Source organism: Aegilops tauschii, chromosome 7, assembly GCF_002575655.3.
Source record: "Aegilops tauschii subsp. strangulata cultivar AL8/78 chromosome 7, Aet v6.0, whole genome shotgun sequence".
Classification (NCBI taxonomy): domain Eukaryota; kingdom Viridiplantae; phylum Streptophyta; class Magnoliopsida; order Poales; family Poaceae; genus Aegilops; species Aegilops tauschii.
The window spans coordinates 57,160,227-57,178,885 of record NC_053041.3 but is presented as its reverse complement, the minus strand read 5'-3'; the positions used below and the strand labels follow the sequence as shown (position 1 = coordinate 57,178,885).

The window sequence follows — 18,659 nt, the reverse complement described above, 5'->3', positions numbered from 1 at the left end:
ATAAAAGATGAAAAAAATAGGACTCTTATAGCCAGTCTTATAGCTGACCTTATTGTATGAGTGGCTATAAGTGATGCCTCTATATAACATGGCAACATCGTATAGCTAGCTGTTGGTTATACTATTAACCATGCTCTAAGCAAGGGCTCCATCGCATGGTGACACAATGTCAGCTAATTGGCTTGCATCATTTGTTTGTGTGCACCTTAAATAATCTAGTACTGTCCTATAATTACAAGAGCTGTTATGGTATGACAGTGTTGGAAATATGAGCAATTTACCAAATGATTATATTAACAGAAATACTAGATAAAGCATGACTAATATAGTAGAGATAAAATAAGTCATGCGTTCTGACAGAGAGAAGCTAAACAATGTCTGCATATATGAACTGTAATCAAGCTTATCTAGAGAAGACAGTAGGGCAGGTTCCATATATAAAGTAGAACCTAACATATCTAGGACAAACACCAGAACAAGGGACTGTGGCAAGACCTCGAACAGAAAGGAGAGGAACACATACGTGACCGCAGCAGCAGTAGCACTGGACTTGGGGTCGGTGTCCTCGAGGAGGTTGTCGACGTCGGGGAAGTAGTCGTCGGAGTCTGGGGTGTCTGTGATGAAGGAGTCAGTAGTCGCGCAGAGCGCTCCCCAAAAACCTTATCACCCTTCTCCCGTACATGACTCAAAGAGGTGAAGTTTCGGAGGCCTACTGTCACGACCTGCAGGCGAAGAGGTGCGCCGTTCGTAATCAATCTCCACTACAGCAAAATGTTTCAGCTCCCGTGTGACCGTTCGTATACCCGTCGTGCGTGGCAAAAATTTAGACATCGCCTCGGCTCATTCCCACAACCCGAGCCGAGCCGAGCCGAGCCGAGGCGAGGCGAGGCGAGGCGGGCGGCGGAGGAGGAGCGCGCGTGAATGTCCCTCTTGTTCTCATGCTCATACATGTGGGGAAACATCCTCCCCTATAAGGAGGTCCAACTCCTTCTAAACTAGCAATGTGGGACTAAACTTTAGTTCCACCTCTTGCCTTGCACGAATGGGCTGCGTGGGCCTCTAGGATTTATTAGGAATTTCTGAAACTGCTATTGGGCTGGCCCAAAATAGTCAAAATTCCAACAATCCCCCACCAGATCTCAGAGGCACACAAAATTTGCCTTTGGTTCCAAAACACTGTTTTATATACCGGTACTGCAGTGGAGACTGTTAAGTTGAACTTCCACCTAGAACTCTATGCTACACTAGTAAGCAACTTGAATAGTGGACTGGGCCTTGAACTGCAAGTTTTCTGCGAATCTAGTTTCACATAAAGCCTTGACCGATACGTGGCTACCGTGGGTCTTCCCCGCGGGTGAAGCTTATGCGTCATACTCTGAGACCTTTCATGAGTTTACTAGAGAAAACCCTACTCTCATAGATTGCGACGTTTAACAATCTGACTCATATATAGGTGCGTTCTTCAAAAGATGTTCTGCAGGACAACATCTCTGCTTCAATGAGCCACTTAGAACCGTATGCTATATATCGCACACGCCTTCATCTGGCTCCCCGTTTCTTTTATTCCTCCTCATCCCAAACAATTAAGTGAACTGAACCGTATGCCCTTCATCGCACACGCAACTAAAATCTGAACCGTGTTTGATGCATCCGTCATCGCAAACGTTTTGCACCTTTTTTGACGTTTTTTTACATCATCGTCTGCGATTATGGCATCGCACACAGTTTCGTCGAAGGGTCTCTAATCGTAGTGTCGCGTTTGGACCATCCTGCAGTAGTGTTCACTTATATCTTTTGAGCTAGGCAATTTTGCTCTAGTGCTTCACTTATATCTTTTTAGAGCACGATGGTGATTTTATTTTATAGAAATTGATGAACTCTCTTGCTTCACTTATATTATTTTGAGAGTCTTTAAACAGCATGGTAATTTTCTTTGGTTATAAATTTAGTCCCAATATGATAGGCATCCAAGAGGGATATAATAAAAACTTTTATATAAAGTGCATTGAATACTATGAGAAGTTTGATTCCTTATGATTGTTTTGAGATATGAGGATGGTGATATTAGAGCCATGCTAGTGAGTACTTGTGAATTTGATAAATACTTGTGTTAAGGTTTGTGAGTCCCGTAGCATGCACGTATGGTGAACCGTTATATAACGAAGTTGGAGCATGAGATATTTTTTGATTGTCTTCCTTATGAGTGGCGGTCGGGGACGAGCGATGGTCTTTTTCTACCAATCTATCCCCCTAGGAGCATGCGTGTAGTACTTTGTTTCGATGACTAATAGATTTTTGCAATAAGTATGTGAGTTTTTTATGACTAATGTTGAGTCCATGGATTATACGCACTCTCACCCTTCCACCATTGCTAGCCTCTCTAGTGCCGCGCAACTTTCGCCGGTACCATACACCCACCATATAGCTTCCTCAAAGCAGCCACCATACCTACCTATTATGGCATTTCCATAGCCATTCCGAGATATATTGCCATGCAACTTTCCACCGTTCCGTTTATTATGACATGCATCACCATTGTCATATTGCTTTGCATGATCATGTAGTTGACATCGTATTTGTGGCAAAGCCACCTTTCATCATTTTTTATACATGTCGCCCTTGATTCATTGCACATCCCGGTACACCGCCGGAGGCATTCATATATAGTCATATTTTGTTCTAGTATTGAGTTGTAATTTTTGAGTTGTAAGTAAATAAAAGTGTGATGATCTCCATTATTAGAGGATTGTCCCATGTGAGGAAAAAAAAGAGAAAAGGCCAAAAAAAAAGAAGGCCCAAAAAAAGAAAAAAAATGAGAGAAAAAGAGAGAAGGGGCAATGTTACTATCTTTTTACCACACTTGTGCTTCAAAGTAGCACCATGATTTTCATGATAGAGAATCTCCTATGTTGTCACTTCCATATACTAGTGGGAATTTTTCAATATAGAACTTGGATTGTGTATTCCAACTATGGGCTTCCTCAAATTGCCCTAGGTCTTCATGAGGAAGCAAGTTGGATGCACACCCACTTAGTTTTATTTCGAGCTTTTATAAACTTATAGCTCTAGTGCATCCGTTGTATGGCAATCCCTACTCAATCACATTGATATCTATTTATGGGCATCTCCATAGCCCGTTGATACGCCTAGTTGATGTGAGACTATCTCCTTCTTTTTGTCTTCTCCACAACCACCATATTCTATTCCACCTATAGTGCTATGTCTATGTCTCACGCTCATGTACTGCGTGAAAGTTGAAAAAGTTTGAGAACATCAAAAGTATGAAACAATTGCTTGGCTTGTCATCGGGGTTGTGCATGATTTTAACATTTTATGTGATGAAGATGGAGCATAGCCAGACTATATGATTTTGTAGGGATAAGCTTTCTTTGGCCATGTTATTTTGAGAAGACATAATTGCCTTGTTAGTATGCTTGAAGTATTATTATTTTTATGTCAATATTAAACTTTTGTTTTGAATCTTATGGATCTGAAAATTCATGCCACAATAAAGAAAATTACAAGAATAAATATGTTAGGTAGCATTCCACATCAAAAATTCTGTTTTTATCATTTACCTACTCGAGGACGAGTAGGAATTAAGCTTGGGGATGCTTGATACGTCTGCAACGTATCTATAATTTTTGATTATTTCATGCTATTATATTATTTGTTTTGGATGTTTTATATGCATTAATATGCTATTTTATATTATTTTTGGGACTAACCTATTAACCTAGAGCCCAGTGCCAGTTTTTATTTTTCCCTTGTTTTTGAGTTTCGCAGAAAAGGAATACCAAACGGAGTCTAAACGGCATTAAACCTTCGCGATGATTTTTTTTGGACCAGAAGACAACCAGGAGACTTGGAGATGAAGTCGGAGGAGCCACGAGGCGGCCACAAGGACGGAGGGCGCGCCCAGGGGGTAGGGCGCGCCCCCACCCTTGTGGGCTCCTCATGCACCTCCTGACCTAATTCTTTTGCCTATATATATTCCCAAATATCCCCAAACCACCAGAGGCATCCACGAAAACACTTTTCCACGGCCGCAACCTTCTGTACCCGTGAGATCCCATCTAGGGACCTTTTTCGGCACCCTACCGGAGGGGGATTCGATCACGTAGGCCTTCTACATCAACTCTATTGCCCTTCCGATGAAGCGTGAGTAGTTTACCACAGACCTACGGGCCCATAGCTAGTAGCTAGATGGCTTCCTCTCTCTCTTTGATTCTCAATACCATGTTCTCCTCGATCTTCTTCCGATGAATTGTGGATTTATGATCAGCTTATCTATGAACATTATTTGAATCTTCTATGAATTCTTTTATGCATGATTTGATATCTTTGTAATTCTCTTCGAACTATCGGTTTGGTTTGGCCAACTAGATTGGTTTTTCTTGCCATGGGAGAAGTGCTTAGCTTTGGGTTCAATCTTGCGGTGTCCTTTCCCAATGACAGTAGGGGCAACAAGGCACGTATTGTATTGTTGCCATCGAGGATAAAAATATGGGGTTTTCGTCATATTGCTTGAGTTAATTCCTCTACATCATGCCATCTTACTTAATGCGTTACTCCGTTCTTTATGAACTTAATGCTCTAGATACATGCTGGATAGCGGTCGATGTGTGGAGTAATAGTAGTAGATGCAGAATCGTTTCGGTCTACTTGACATGGACGTGATGCCTATATTCATGATCATTGCCTTAGATATCGTCATAACTTTGCACTTTTCTATCAATTGCTCGGCAGTAATTTGTTCACCCACCGTATTATTTTCTATCTCGAGAGAAGCCTTTAGTGAAACCTATGACCCCCGGGTCTATTTTCCATCATATAAGTTTCCGATCTACTATTTTGCAATCTTTTACTTTTCGATCTATAAACCAAAAATACCTAAAATATTTACTTTATCGCTTATCTATCTATATCAGATCTCACTTTTGCAAGTAAACCGTGAAGGAATTGACAACCGCTTTATCGCATTGGGTGCAAATTGTTTGATTGTTTGTGCAGGCATTCGGTGATTTGTGCGTTGTCTCCTGCTGGATTGATACCTTGGTTCTCAAACTGAGGGAAATACTTATCTCTATTTTGCTGCATCACCCTTTACTCTTCAAGAGAAAAACCAACGCAAGCTCAAGAAGTAGCAACTAGCATAACGGATTTGCTAGGAAACAAGTTTGTCAAGGTCCATCCTAAATTGAAAGCGCGTATCTAGGACGGGATGTTCATTCTATGTTGGGCAATATGGAATTATTGAGTTGGTTGTGTTTTTAACAAAAACAAGATTTCAAACTTTTTATAGGTCATTTACAGAGCTACGGGATGAATGTGTACATGGTCCTTACCGCTACATGCAAATGCCGGATGATGGTGTCACATGCTACGTTTATGTATTTAGATGGTGGTCTAATAATAGAATATGCGTGTATTCGTACATTTCTGTGTGTTCGTTGTGGCTACTTTCTTGATGTTTATTACTTTTGTACTGCATACTGGTTTCATTTAAATAAAATGGATGTGTACATCACAATAATAGAGGTCACGAGTTTAACTTCCTTTTAAGTTTTAACGGTTGAAACTTAAAACTTACTGTGCCCTCATGCGGGATCCAACTACTTCACGAATCATGAGGCAATCGCGCGGTCGGGTAGGGCTTGAAAGCTGCATGCCCCTGTGAATTTGCATCCTTATAATTGTTGCTTGCAAGGTTTAAAATTACGTCCGAAATTTCGACAATTTCGAGGGTGGGCAAAATTTTCGTCTTTCGTTCATGAAATTTCGGCTGGTTCGAATTTCTACGTAAAAAAGAAGATATAGATCAGTTATAATTTACATGGGTTTCAGTAGCGCGTGGTAGAATAATTTTTCCAACTTTTAGGTCTAGAGTTTGTATCATGTTGCACAAACATTTTAATTATTTTTGCACCTAATGCACATTTTCTGCAAAAAAAAAGCCAAGATTCGAACTGTGGCCAAGTGCTTACTAAAAACGGACTAACCATCAGGTTCGATATAAAGCTACATTAATTATGTGCTACATTGTTATTTACAATTATTCAAATTCAAACAAAAAATTCGTTGATTTGTCTAAAATAATTTTGAAAATTTCAGAAATTTGATCATTTCGAGGGTGAGCGAATTTTTTTGCACTTCAAAATCGTAAACCTTGATTGCTTGTATCTTACACGTCGCTAGCATTCTCACAACACCGTACCTTATGAACATGATTACTCCCTCCCCAAATTTTGGATCGGAGGGAGTACTTTCTTTCGTTAGATTTATTTTTCGATAAAAGATCTCCATTATCAGAAAACACCATTGTCTTGTTACAACGACTACACAGGAAACAAACAGAAACTAGGATATCCCTGGGGCACCTAGACAGACAAGCTGATCATGGTCTAAGCGAAGCTCAACAAGAGCTCCAGACCACCATCAGCTGGTAGTACCCAGGAAAGGAGAAGCAACATTTAAGATGTTTCTTATACTACTACAGACAGCCAGCGAGTCCAGCGACAGCATGAGCACATAAACATAGCTATTACTACAGACCAACCACTGAAGATAGGTAAACAGGAGCTGCAAGAGCAAGAACAGCGATAAGCCAAAAGGAAGGAACTTCTTCTTCGGTCACAGGCGCTCCATCTTCTTCTTCACTTTTTGCCAGGATATTTTTGTCTCCACCTGCTTCACTTTGTTTCGACAGATAGTAGTCATTTCTGAAACGCCTCACCAAATTTGAAGGATCGATACGGATAATAACATGAATGCTGGTATAGCCTTATTGTAGCAGAATGAAGTGCTAATTATTTTTTCTTGAGGTTGCTGGTGGCCTGAAGCACCATTGTCTCCATGGTAAAACCCGGTCCAAACCCCACCATGGCCCCCCACTCAGCCCACTCTCCTTCCTCCTCCATTCGACGACGTTGCTCATCGAGCACGAAGATGATGGTCGCGCTAAGCATGTTCCCATACTCTCGCGCAACGGTCCGGCTGGCCATCAGCTTCCCGGGCTCCAACAGGAGAACCCTGTCAATCTTGTCCAAGATGGCAATGGCACCAGGGTGCACCGCCCAGAAGAGGTCATTCCATTTGACCTCGATGCCAAGCGGACCGAACGAATCAAGTAGACACTGCTTGATGCTGTCTGCCACCAGTTTTGGCAGTTTGGTGGAAACATTTCCATCGAGGCCGTAGGTCTTGAGCTCCGTCGACAGCAGTTGCAAGGTGTTGGGTACCACGGTCTGTGATGCGGACACCATCTCAAAGAGCGGGCGCTCGACGGGCTCCACGGGGTCGGCACCGACGATCACCGCGCCGGCGCCATCACCGAACACTGTGTTTCTGATGAGGTTGTTGACGCTGTCTTCACTTAGGTCGGGGCCACGGAAGCCGGCGACACTCATGAGCTCGACGCAGGCCACGAGGACGCGCGCGCCGCGGTTGTTCTCGGCAAGGTCCTTTGCCAAGCGCAGAGCAGAACAGCCGGCGAAGCAGCCGTTGAGGTGGAGAACCGTGCGGCGGACATTGTGGTGGAGGCCCAGAAGAGTAGCCAAGTGGACGTCAGCGCTTGGGGCTCCGGCTCCGGAGTTGGTGACCACGATGAGGTGGGTGATGTCGGTGGCTGGACGCCCCCAAATGGCGATGGCCTTGGTCGCGGCTGCTGCAAGGAGCTCTGGAGCGGCGGCCGCAACGATGGCGAGGCGTTGTTCGAGGGACGGCAATGCGCGGTCGAGGAACTCGGGGTGGGCGCTCAACATTTTCTCCGTGTTGTAAATGAAACGCCTCTCGTTCCCCGTTAGCGCGCCTGATTTAATTAATTAATTAAAATTAGGACAGGGAAACATATATACTCCCTCCTTTTCGGTAGGGCTCAAATCTGAAATCTCATCAACGGATGGTCATAGTGGGGTAACATAAGTAGTATCATGCACTTGGGACTCGCAAACATGGTTATGTGGCAGACAATTAAAGAAGAGAGAGAGATGATTATAGTAACATAGGTAAATACCGTAACATAATAAATGTGATGCTACTATATGTCATGCATGACAATAAATGAGACCATCTATGATACTAATCTATAATACTATGCACTATAGGGGTAGTAACATAGACTAGTAATATATGCATGTTACTACTCTAAGTTACTCCCCACTATGACCAGCCTAAGGCACATGGTGAGTGGTGAAATGTATCTCGTGCTTTACAAAACTAATCAAACTAAATTGATGCATTAATTAGGATTAACTGCAGTGCATGCATGCTTGGCCACTAGATGAGTAGTAGCATTACATGCATTGGTGAGTTTCTTTCTAATTCTTGCATGCGAAGATTTAATGCGCCTCGAAATCTCAAAAGGAGATGGAGATGAGCCCTTTAAATTGGAAAAATGAAAATTTTGAGATAAGCCCTATAAACCGGAAAGGAGGGAGTAGCAGGCCTTGAGAGTCAAATGATATATGGAGGTGTGATTTGTAATATGCAAATTAATATACTGTATTTCAATATAAATCTTTTAGGCTCGTTGTAATGAAAAGTATCATATAGTAGTATCATGCATATGATATTAGTATATGATAGTACATCCGTAGTGCATACTATCATATGCTATTACAGTATCATAGGATAGTTCATTTATTTGTCATGCATTACACATAGTAGCACACATCATTTAATATGATACGGTATCATAATATGATACTTAACCCTTTTTTTCTTCAATTAATTCTATATCACCTCGTTAAAATTGTCTAATTGACATGCATAATATTACTACCTATGATACATTCAGTACCGGCAGCCTGAGATCAGTAGACCAGTGACCTAAAAGGTGGTATGTTTCCTTACGGAGGGAGAAGTTGGCACGTAAGCTTACATATTATCTTGAGTGTGTCAGTCAGCTTCTCCGCGAGGTGCTCGCTCTTGGTGACACGGAAGTAGTACTCGGGGTACTCGTCCTGGGACACGCAGTTTGGTGGGTTTGCCGTGCCGATGGCCAGCATGGCCGCGGGTCCATCCGCACGTTGCAAGCGCCGGATCTCGCGAGCGTTGGCCGTGGTGTTTGCCATGGTGTCGATGCGAGCAGTCACCCACCTGTACCTGACCAGGACCGACAAATTTATTATAGCGGGTGACGGATATAAGTAAGTGGGAAGAAAGGCCCACATCTTTTACTGCAGCCGTCAACTAGCCAAATTTTGATCCCAAGAGTCCCAATTGCACTTTACATGTCACTACACTTACAAATAGCTAGAGTCGTCGTATTTGTTACGCCCTATGTAGTGTCTATAATGGTAATAGTTAACAAAAAAAAAGAGTTTCCATGTTATGTTTTTTAATCTGTCGCATTTCTGTTCTAGTTTTAACTGCTAGAATGCCGCTCAAAAGAAAAAGAAAAACTGCAAGAATGTTCTTTGTTGGTCGCTTTCGTTTCAGTTATAGAGTCAGATCGTTGGGCTTAAAAATGTTTATTGCTGACAGTGGCCTGCTGCATGGATGCGCTTCATCATATAGCTAAACTAAAGCTCCATTTTTCCATACTAATATACTCAACGAAGTATTTTAGTATATTATTAGTATGGAAACTATTTTATACGAATATACTCCATGAAGTATTAAAAAAACTTGTTAAAGCTCCATTTCAGTTATACTGTATAATGCAAACTATTTTATACAGTTCGATCTACTCCATGAAGGATTAAAAAAAACTTGTTAAATTGTTTCTGTAGTAAGTATCCCAAATGATCATATCTTCAAAGTTCATCACAAAATGTTACATTACAAAAGGCATTTCTTGCTAGTCATTGTTGAAGAGACAAATTAATATACAAGTAGGACCTTACTTGCTTCCCTGCCTGTGTGCACGCTTCCGAAGCTGAGAATATCTGTTGAGTATTCACTGGAATGGAGAGGAGAGGAAATGAGGAAGAAGACTGAACAATGGTTGTGTGGGTCGAGAGAGATGCGAGGGATGGGAGGAGGAGGTGACCAGTATTTAAGGACCGGGGCAGAGAAGGCTGGCCCCTGAACAGCGGATGCGAGGGATGGGACTTGTAGATGTAGCTCAATGCTCTCCACGTCCAACAACACCATTGTCAGCCATTATTAATAAGAATTTTACGTTATGCCAGTGTAGCAATAGCACGACATATAGACCGTTGGATCCTCGCAATCATGCGGCTCTAATTAATAGATTATAAATAGGGAAATCTTGGCGTCACATGTGACATTGGATCTTTGGATAATATCTCAGTCAGGTAACTATCTTATCTTCCCCTCCAGTGCCGATCCAAACCGATTAGCAAGAAATATTTCTCCATGAAAGAAATATGAGTATATATCATTTGAAAGAGACCAAGTGGATGTAGTCTGCCTCCCAATTATTGACGGGTGCATGGTCAGTTTTCATTAACTTTTGTTCCTTCATCCGTTGCAGCTATCCGTATATATCGACTATTCATAGCAATGCTTGTCCATCCGTCTCGTTTAATACCCGTCCGTGTTGGGTGACCACCTGCTGCCAACAGGGTTTGATTTGGGTTAGCATTAGCACTCGTTAACCCTATCTATTTCTCATTATAATTGCAGATTAATTAATAGTTTTATTTTTTAGCGGAAATTAATAGTTTGGCATATGGCAGTGCTCAGCATCCAGCTACACACGCGTGTGCATAAATTAGACCTCCATTGTAATTCTTTTTATCTCGACTGGTTGATGCAATGATTCAATAAACAAGTCATGCATTTCGCAACAGCATTTTTCGTGTAATGTTTTCTCTAAGTGCATGGAGGATATGAAAGCGAGCAAATGGGCTTCCAAACCTTGGATGCATCTTCAGTAGGGTAATAGAAGGAAACTCGCTTAGTTCTATTATCGCGCGTCCATCTGCCTATCCGCATTTGCATGCTATTAATAGCATGAAATAATGCCTATCGTGACAGAAACAACTACCCCTTTGTCGCAGTTATTATAGTGGACCACCTTCCCAACTAGGTCCATTTTTGGTAAGCTGGCTCACTCATCTACTTATGAAGGGTTTGAATGATGGCAGTCGCCATACGTTTAGGGGTACACTTACATTCAGTACACTATCTGAATCGCCCTCTTTACCAAGTGTCAGAATATTTACCGAGTGTACTTTGTCGAAGACACAATAAATTCTGTACCCTAAATCAAGTGATAGCCAAAACATCCGGTAAATGCAAAACACTTGGTATAGCCGATGCTTTACCGAGTCTTGAACCAATGACACTCTATAAAGTCTAAGGCATTGGGCAAACAACACACGAAGTTAAATGCAAAACACTTGGTAGTAAGGCCGATGCTTTACAGAGTCTCCAACCAGTGACACTGTATAAAGTCTAAGGGGTTGTTTGGTTTCTGCCCCGCCCCGCCCCGCCAAATCGTTGGCGTCATGGGCACGCCAAATAATTGGCGGCCTATTCGGCCGCCCCCGTTCCGCCCGTGATTTGGCGCAAAAGGTAGAGAGGAACAGCTGAAGCCTGCTGGCGTGCCAAAATTGTGGTCTACATCCAAACAAGTAGTGACGCCTTGGTCAACACCTGTATATTGGCAGGGCGGGCGATGGCTCCCATCCAAAGAGCCCCTAAGACATTCAGCAAACAAAACACCAAGTGTCCCTACTCACCGCGATTGACAGCAGGGTGATAGCGCGACCATCATTAACGATTGTTTTTCTGCAGGCACTATGTTAAAATAAGTCAGCCATTAGCATTGTTCATCTTTGCCGAGTGTTTTTTCCAAGCATCCAGTAAACTTTATTTATTTATTTCAGATGAGGTATGAACTTTGATACACTACAACAAAACAGTTTTTAAGTAACACAGCGATGTAACAAATCACAAAACGTGTAACAAGTAAAACAACAGTAACATATCATTTGAGTTGCAGGGTTTGCTGATAACACATACTCGGTAAGATCCGAAAATGTGTTACAATATATTAACACGGTAACATATAGGTTTACGTTGCTGCAGACGTGTTACGATATGATTCTAGTAACCCATAATTGTATGTTGGTACCTTCTGTTACAAATTATTAGGGGGGAGGGGGGGGGGGGGGGGGGTAGAATTTAATTACGTGTATTAATAAAGCATCATCATCCTAATACATAAGACCCGCTTGTCAGGAAAATTAATATTAGAAACATCGGGAAAAAATTGAAGGAAATATGCCCTAGAGACAATAATAAAGTTGTTATTTTATATTTCCTTATATCATGATAAATGTTCATTATTCATGCTAGAGTTGTATTAACCGAAAACTTGATACATGTGTGGATACATAGACAAAACACCGTGTCCCTAGTAAGCCTCTACTAAACTAGCTTGTTAATAAAAAATGGTTAAGTTTCCTAACCATAGACATGTGTTGTCATTTGATGAACGTGATCACATCATTAGGAGAATGACGTGATGGACAAGACCCATCCGTTAGTATAGCATATTGATCGTTTAGTTTTATTGCTATTGCTTTCTTCATGTCATATACATATTCCTTTGACTATGAGATTATGCAACTCCTGGATACCGGAGGAATACCTTGTGTGCTATCAAACGTCAGAACGTAACTGGGTGATTATAAAGATGCTCTACAGGTATCTCTGAAGGTGTTTGTTGGGTTGGCATAGATCGAGATTCGGATTTGTCACTCCGAGTATCGGAGAGGTATCTCTGGGCCCTCTCGGTAATACACATCATAAGAAGCCTTGCAAGCAAAGTGACTAATGAGTTGGTTGCAGGATGATGTATTACGGAACGAGTAAAGGGATTTGCCGGTAACGAGATTGAACTAGGTATGAAGATACCGACGATCGAATCTCGGGCAAGTAACATACCGATGGACAAGGGAATAACGTATGTTGTCATAACGGTTCGACCGATAAATATCTTCGTAAGATATGCAGGAGCCAATATGAGCATCCAAGTTCCGCTATTGGTTATTGACCAGAGAAGTGTCTCAGTCATGTCTACATAGTTCTCGAACCCGTAGGGTCCGCACGCTTAACGTTCGATGACGATTTTGTATTATATGAGTTATGTGATTTGGTGAACGAATGTTGTTTGGAGTCCCGGATGAGATCGCGGACATGACGAGGAGTCTCGAAATGGTCGAGAGGTAAAGATTGATATATAGGACGATGGTATTTGGACACCGGAAGTGTTCCGGAGGGTACCGGGTACATATCGGGTCACCGGAAGGGGTTGCGGGCACCCCCGGCAAAAGATATTGGCCGTATGGGCCAAGAGGGGAAACACATCAGCCACAAGGGGCTAGTGCGCCCCCATATGGGCAGGCCTAAGTGGAGAAGGAAAAGGGGAGGAGAAAAGGAAAGAGAGGGAATAGGATTCCCCCTTCCTTCCCCCTCTTCCCTCTTTCCTTCCCCCTTCCGTATACAAGGAAAGGGGGGAGGCCGAATTGGAGGAGGCCCCCAAGTAGGATTCCTCCTACTTGGGGTGCCCCTTGCTGCTCCCCTCCCCCTCCCACCTATATATATGTGGGGAGGGGGCTCATAGAACACACAACAACAACATCTGTTAGCCGTGTGTGGCGCCTCCCTCCACAGATTACACCCTCGGTCATATCTTCGTAGTGCTTAGGCGAAGCCCTGCGCGGATCACCTCACCATCACTGTCACCACACCAACTCATCTTCCTCGACACCTTTGCTAGATCAAGAGTTCGAGGGACTTCATCGAGCTGAACATGTGCAGAACTCGGAGGTGCCATACGTTCGGTACTTGATCGGTCGGAACGAGAAGAAGTTCGACTACATCAATCGTGTTGTCAAACTCTTCCGCTTTCGGTCTACGAGGGTACGTAGACACACTCTCCCCCTATCGTTGCTATGCATCTCCATAGATAGATCTTGCGTGAGCGTAGGATTTTTTTTGAAATTGCATGCTACGTTTCCCAACAGTGGCATCCGAGCCAGGTCTATGCGTAGATGATATGCACGAGTAGAACACAAAGAGTTGTGGGCGGTGATCCTCATACTGCTGACCACCAATGTCTTATTTTGATTCGGCGGTATTGTTGGATGAAGCGGCCCGGACCAACCTTACATGACCACATTCATGAGACCGATTCCACCGACAGACATGCAACTAGTTTTGCATAAAGGTGGCTGGTGGGTGTCAGTTTCTCCTACTTTAGTTGAATCAAATTTGACTGCGGCCAGTCCTTGTTGAAATTTAAAACAACAAACTTGATAAATCACCGTTGTGATTTTAATGCGTAGGTAAGAACGGTTCTTACTAGAAGCCCGTAGCAGCCATGTAAAACTTGCAACAACAAAGTAGAAGACGTCTAACTTGTTTTTGCAGGGCATGTTGTGATGTGATATGGTCAAGACATGATGTGATATACGTTGCTGTATGAGATGATCATGTTTTGTAAAAGTTGTCGGCAACTGGCAGAAGCCTTATGGTTGTCGCTTTATTGTATGAAATGCAAACGCCATGTAATTGCTTTACTTTATCACTATGTGTTAGCGATAGTTGTAGAAGCAATAGTTGACGAGACGACCACGACGCTACAATGGAGATCAAGGTGTCAAGCGCCGGTGATGATGGAGATCATGACGGTGCTTTGGAGATGGATATCAAAGGCACAAGATGATGATGGCCATATCATATCACATATTTTGATTGCATGCGATCTTTATCTTTTATGCATCTTATTTTGCTTAGTACGGCGGTAGCATTATAAGATGATCCCTTACTAAAATTTCAAGTTATAAGTGTTCTCCCTGAGTATGCACCGTTGCGATAGTTCGTCGTGCTGAGACACCACGTGATGATCTGTCGGGGGAAATCGACACCTATGGAATCACTGGGATTCCTTCTACGGTTGGCGAGCGCGGGGTTCTGCAAAGAGCGGGTCTGACAGGAAGCACACAGATTGTTTACCCAGGTTCGGGCCGTGAGGATGCGTAAAACCCTAGTCATGCTTTGGTGTATGTATTTGAGTGTTCTTGTGTTCTCGAGCTAGCTACGGGGTGTAACTTGTCCAAAAGATCCGAATCCTTCCCCTGGTCGCCTCGGGCCTCCTTTTATAGGTAAAAGGGGTCGCCACAGTGGAACATAGGAGGTGGAAAGGTGTACAGTAGATGAGTCTATCCTCTGGCACCGTCGGACAAACGCATTTAATGCGCTGCCGACGTGCCCCTCTCTCTTTATCGGGGACGGCAAGGAAGCACGTCCCAGCTGTCGCCGCCTCGCCTGGCTTCGACACGCGTCTGAGCTGACGAGGCGTTGTGGTGCCACGTTTGCTGGCTGCTGGGCTGGCGCGGTGGTTGAGCCTTCACGAAGATCTGCATGCCACCATGCAGGTGCTTGCTGGGTCGGTCGTGGAGGCCGCTCATCGCCACGCAGGTGCCTGCTCAGCTGGTTGAGCTGGCAGCTACATGGGGACGGCGGTGGAGCCTTGGCAGATGCGGGCCCTGCTGCGGCCCCGTAGGTGTCTTTGGCAAGGGCCTTGTCGGGGCCCCGGCAAGGGTCTTGCCATGGCATCGTGGTCTTCCCCGGCAAGCGTCTTGCCGGGGGTCTCGTGGATTTCCTCGGCTAGGATCCCGCCGACGATCGTCGTCTTCTGGTCCTCATCTGATCTCGTGTGTTTATGATATTGACGAAGATCTGCATACCACCACGGAGGAGCCTCCCGAGCCCCGGTCCCAGTGTGGTTGTTCGAAACCCTTGGGCTCAAGGGTGGCGCGCCCCGTTGGCGTCGGGCAAGTTGCCCCGGCAAGGCTCTTGCCAGGGCTGCGGAGGCCGCCCAACAAGGATTTTGCCGGGGGAGTCCACCTCGCCCCTTTGCTCTTTGTGGTCTTTTGGTCTTGGCGTTGCTCTGATCGCCTTGTGCCCCGGCTTCCTTTTCTGCCCTGCTCAGTGTGGCCGTCGGCGTGGCTCTGACTGGCCGTGCACAAGTAAAGGGGTAAAAAAGGAGTGCCCCTACTTTTGTACACCGACAGGAGCCCCTGGGCCTGGGCCACACATAAGCGCCACACGTTGTTGGGTCAGGCCCAGAACGGTGCGTGGGCAGGTGGGGCGGATTTTTACCGCGGTAACGTTTTCGCTCGCTTGCGTTTCCCCACGACCCGCGTTGAATGCGCGTCGTGGAGGGTCGTGCGTGACGTGGGGGCATGCGTGGGGCGGTTCCCGCACGCATGCGTCACATCATAGTAAATGGTAAAGAGGCGGCCCGCGCCTTCTCCATAAAAAGGAATAACCGCAGGCGCGCTGCTCATTTACCCTCCATCCTTTCTCCATTCTCGGAACCGCCATCCCCTTCTTCCTCCCTCTGAAGCTCTTGCCTTTGCTCGCCGCCGCCGCGTCTTCGTCATCCTTCCCCTTTGCCTATCGCAGCCGCCATGGCACCCAAAACCAGTAAAGGCAAGGGAGTGGCCAAGGACGCGGGGCGAAGGAGCCGCCGGAGAGCGAGTTGGCGGTGCGGCGGACGCAGTCCGCCTACTTCCCCACGACGGTCGACGCGGTCCATCTCCGGGACTACTCAAGCACCTGTGGGGGTGCAAGACGGGGGGGGGGGGGACGACGGGGCATCCGGCCACGCGCGTCATCCCTGCTGCTTTCGCCGAAGCCGGCCCGAATCGGTACCCATTCTTCGTCGACTACTTTTCCTGCGGCCTCTACCCCCCTTCTCTGATTTCTTCAATGATATCATGGACACCTACGGCTTTCACCTTGTATATTTCACTCCAAACGCCGTGGCGTGCATTGCTCTTTTTGCCCATCTCTGTGAGGGCTTCGCCGGAGTGTTCCCCAACACGGCGCTCTTCCGCCACTATTTTTATCCTCGAATCCAAAAGGGAGGCGCCATCTCTGGTTGTGTCACCTGGATCCCAAGGACCAAAGGGACATACCCAGAGGGCGCTCAGAAGGAGAGGTGGGACGAGTGACGGGGCCGCTAGTGCTGCATTGAGGAGGAGGACCCGCAGGAATTCTGTCAGGTTCGCCAGGCGCCGCCGATTCGCAGAAACGACCGGGGTGCTGTTGATGCCAACGATGCAAAGCTCACGGTCGCCACCACCAGGATTCTTCGTCTCACCGAGGCCGGGCTCACCCTTGAGATGATCGGGGTGGATTTCATCCGCCGCCGAATCGCTCCGCTGCACAACAAGGGGAGGCCGGCCTGGCTCTTCACGAATGCGGCCGACATCATGAGGCTTCGCCCCGGCTTGGACCACAACCTCACGGTGATGGGGCACACCCACTTCTGCTAGCGGATCTTCCAGCTCGACGTGAACCGCGACGGCAAGGTCGAGCAGTGCGACAAGGCCGCAAAGGCCGGCAAGGTTGCCAAGGGGCCCTTGTTTGGGTTGCCGGCGGGGGTGGTCCCGCTGAGCAATAACTCGCGCCGAAACGACATCATCGCCATGATGCCGGAGTTCAACGCGCACGGCCTCGTCCCAAATTGGGCCGAGCCGCCGGCGGATCAGGTGCATGAGTTCTTCGATACCTTGGAGGAGAAGTACGTCCGCGACGAGCCGCTGCTCGTCCAGGACACCACCCAGGCGGAGCTGGACTACATCGCCGCCAGGGCGGCGGAGGCGGAGCTCGCCAGGGAGGCCGGCAGCGCCGGCGGTGTGGAGGACAAGGCTGCGGCGGCCGCAGAGGAAAAGGAGCTCGCCAAGTGGGCGGAGTCGGCTGAGGAGGCCAGCAGCGCCGGCACCGGGGACCTTCTCATCGAAGATGTGGTCGACGATTCGTCGGAGGAGGAGGTCGAGACTGTCGACCCTCCGGTCATGGGGAGAGGGTGAGTCCTGCGGCGTGCCAGCTCTGGCGAGCCGGTTCACTCCGGCAGGGCCGTGCAACCGCAGCAAGCCCAGGAGGCGTCTGTGCGCCAAACGAGGGCCGCAGCGGCGAGGAAGTTGGTAAAGGCCGCGGTGGCGAAAAAGAAAGCAACTGCCTCTTCTTCGTCCAAGCATGGCCAGACTCCACCCTCCTCCCCTCCTCCGGCAGATGCCGACGCGGAGGTCGTCTTCGATTTTGGGTCCCTCAGCCCAAGGAGGAAGAAGAAGGCAACAGAAGAGGAGGTGGAGGATGAGTAAGTATCTTGCTCTTTTTTGTCATCTCCGTCTCCTCAGACTGTGCCGCTTATCTTGATTTATTTCCATCTTCGCAGAGACGCGGAGACTATGGCCCAGAGGGTGAAGAGGGCCAGGGCTTCGGCGGGCGGCCAGCCCCCGGCAGGCACTTCGAGCACGCCGCTGGTGGTGGTGAGCAGCCCGGACAGCAGCCCCCGGCACAGGCCCCAGCGTAAGCTCATCACTGGCCCCTCGTCAACGTGTGTTGGGGGTATGATCCCTTGGCGCTGACCATGCCGTGGTTGCAGGATTAGGACAACAGCAGGAGGAGCCACCGAGGGCTACCCCCAACACGCCGCCCCGAGGGGCGTCCCCGGCAAGGGCGCCAAGCACCGAGCCCATGCACACGGAGGAGGAGGAGGCAAACTTGGGCGCTGGTGGCTCCGCCTCGGCGCCAGATGTTGGCGGGGAGGGGGCCTCTTCTTCCCAACCTGGCACGGGTAGGTCACTCACCTTCTGTCCCTGTTCTTTTTCTTTTTGAATCTTGGTCTTGGCTTCGCCTCATCCCCTTCTCGATATCCAGATCCT

The 18,659-nt window shown here is 46.5% G+C and overlaps 1 protein-coding gene across 1 annotated transcript; it reads right to left on the bottom strand.

Moving 5' to 3' along the window:
• Positions 1-6,280: 6,280 nt before the first annotated feature.
• Positions 6,281-10,051, bottom strand: LOC109771086 (bisdemethoxycurcumin synthase). The gene is made up of 3 exons (XM_020329798.2): positions 9,849-10,051; positions 8,882-9,105; positions 6,281-7,810 (listed from the first exon to the last, which is right to left on the bottom strand). The coding sequence occupies exons 2-3, from the start codon at positions 9,072-9,074 to the stop codon at positions 6,810-6,812; spliced, it is 1,194 nt and encodes a 397-aa protein (XP_020185387.1). The 5' UTR covers positions 9,075-9,105; positions 9,849-10,051; the 3' UTR covers positions 6,281-6,809.
• Between the last annotated feature and the right edge of the window lie 8,608 nt (positions 10,052-18,659).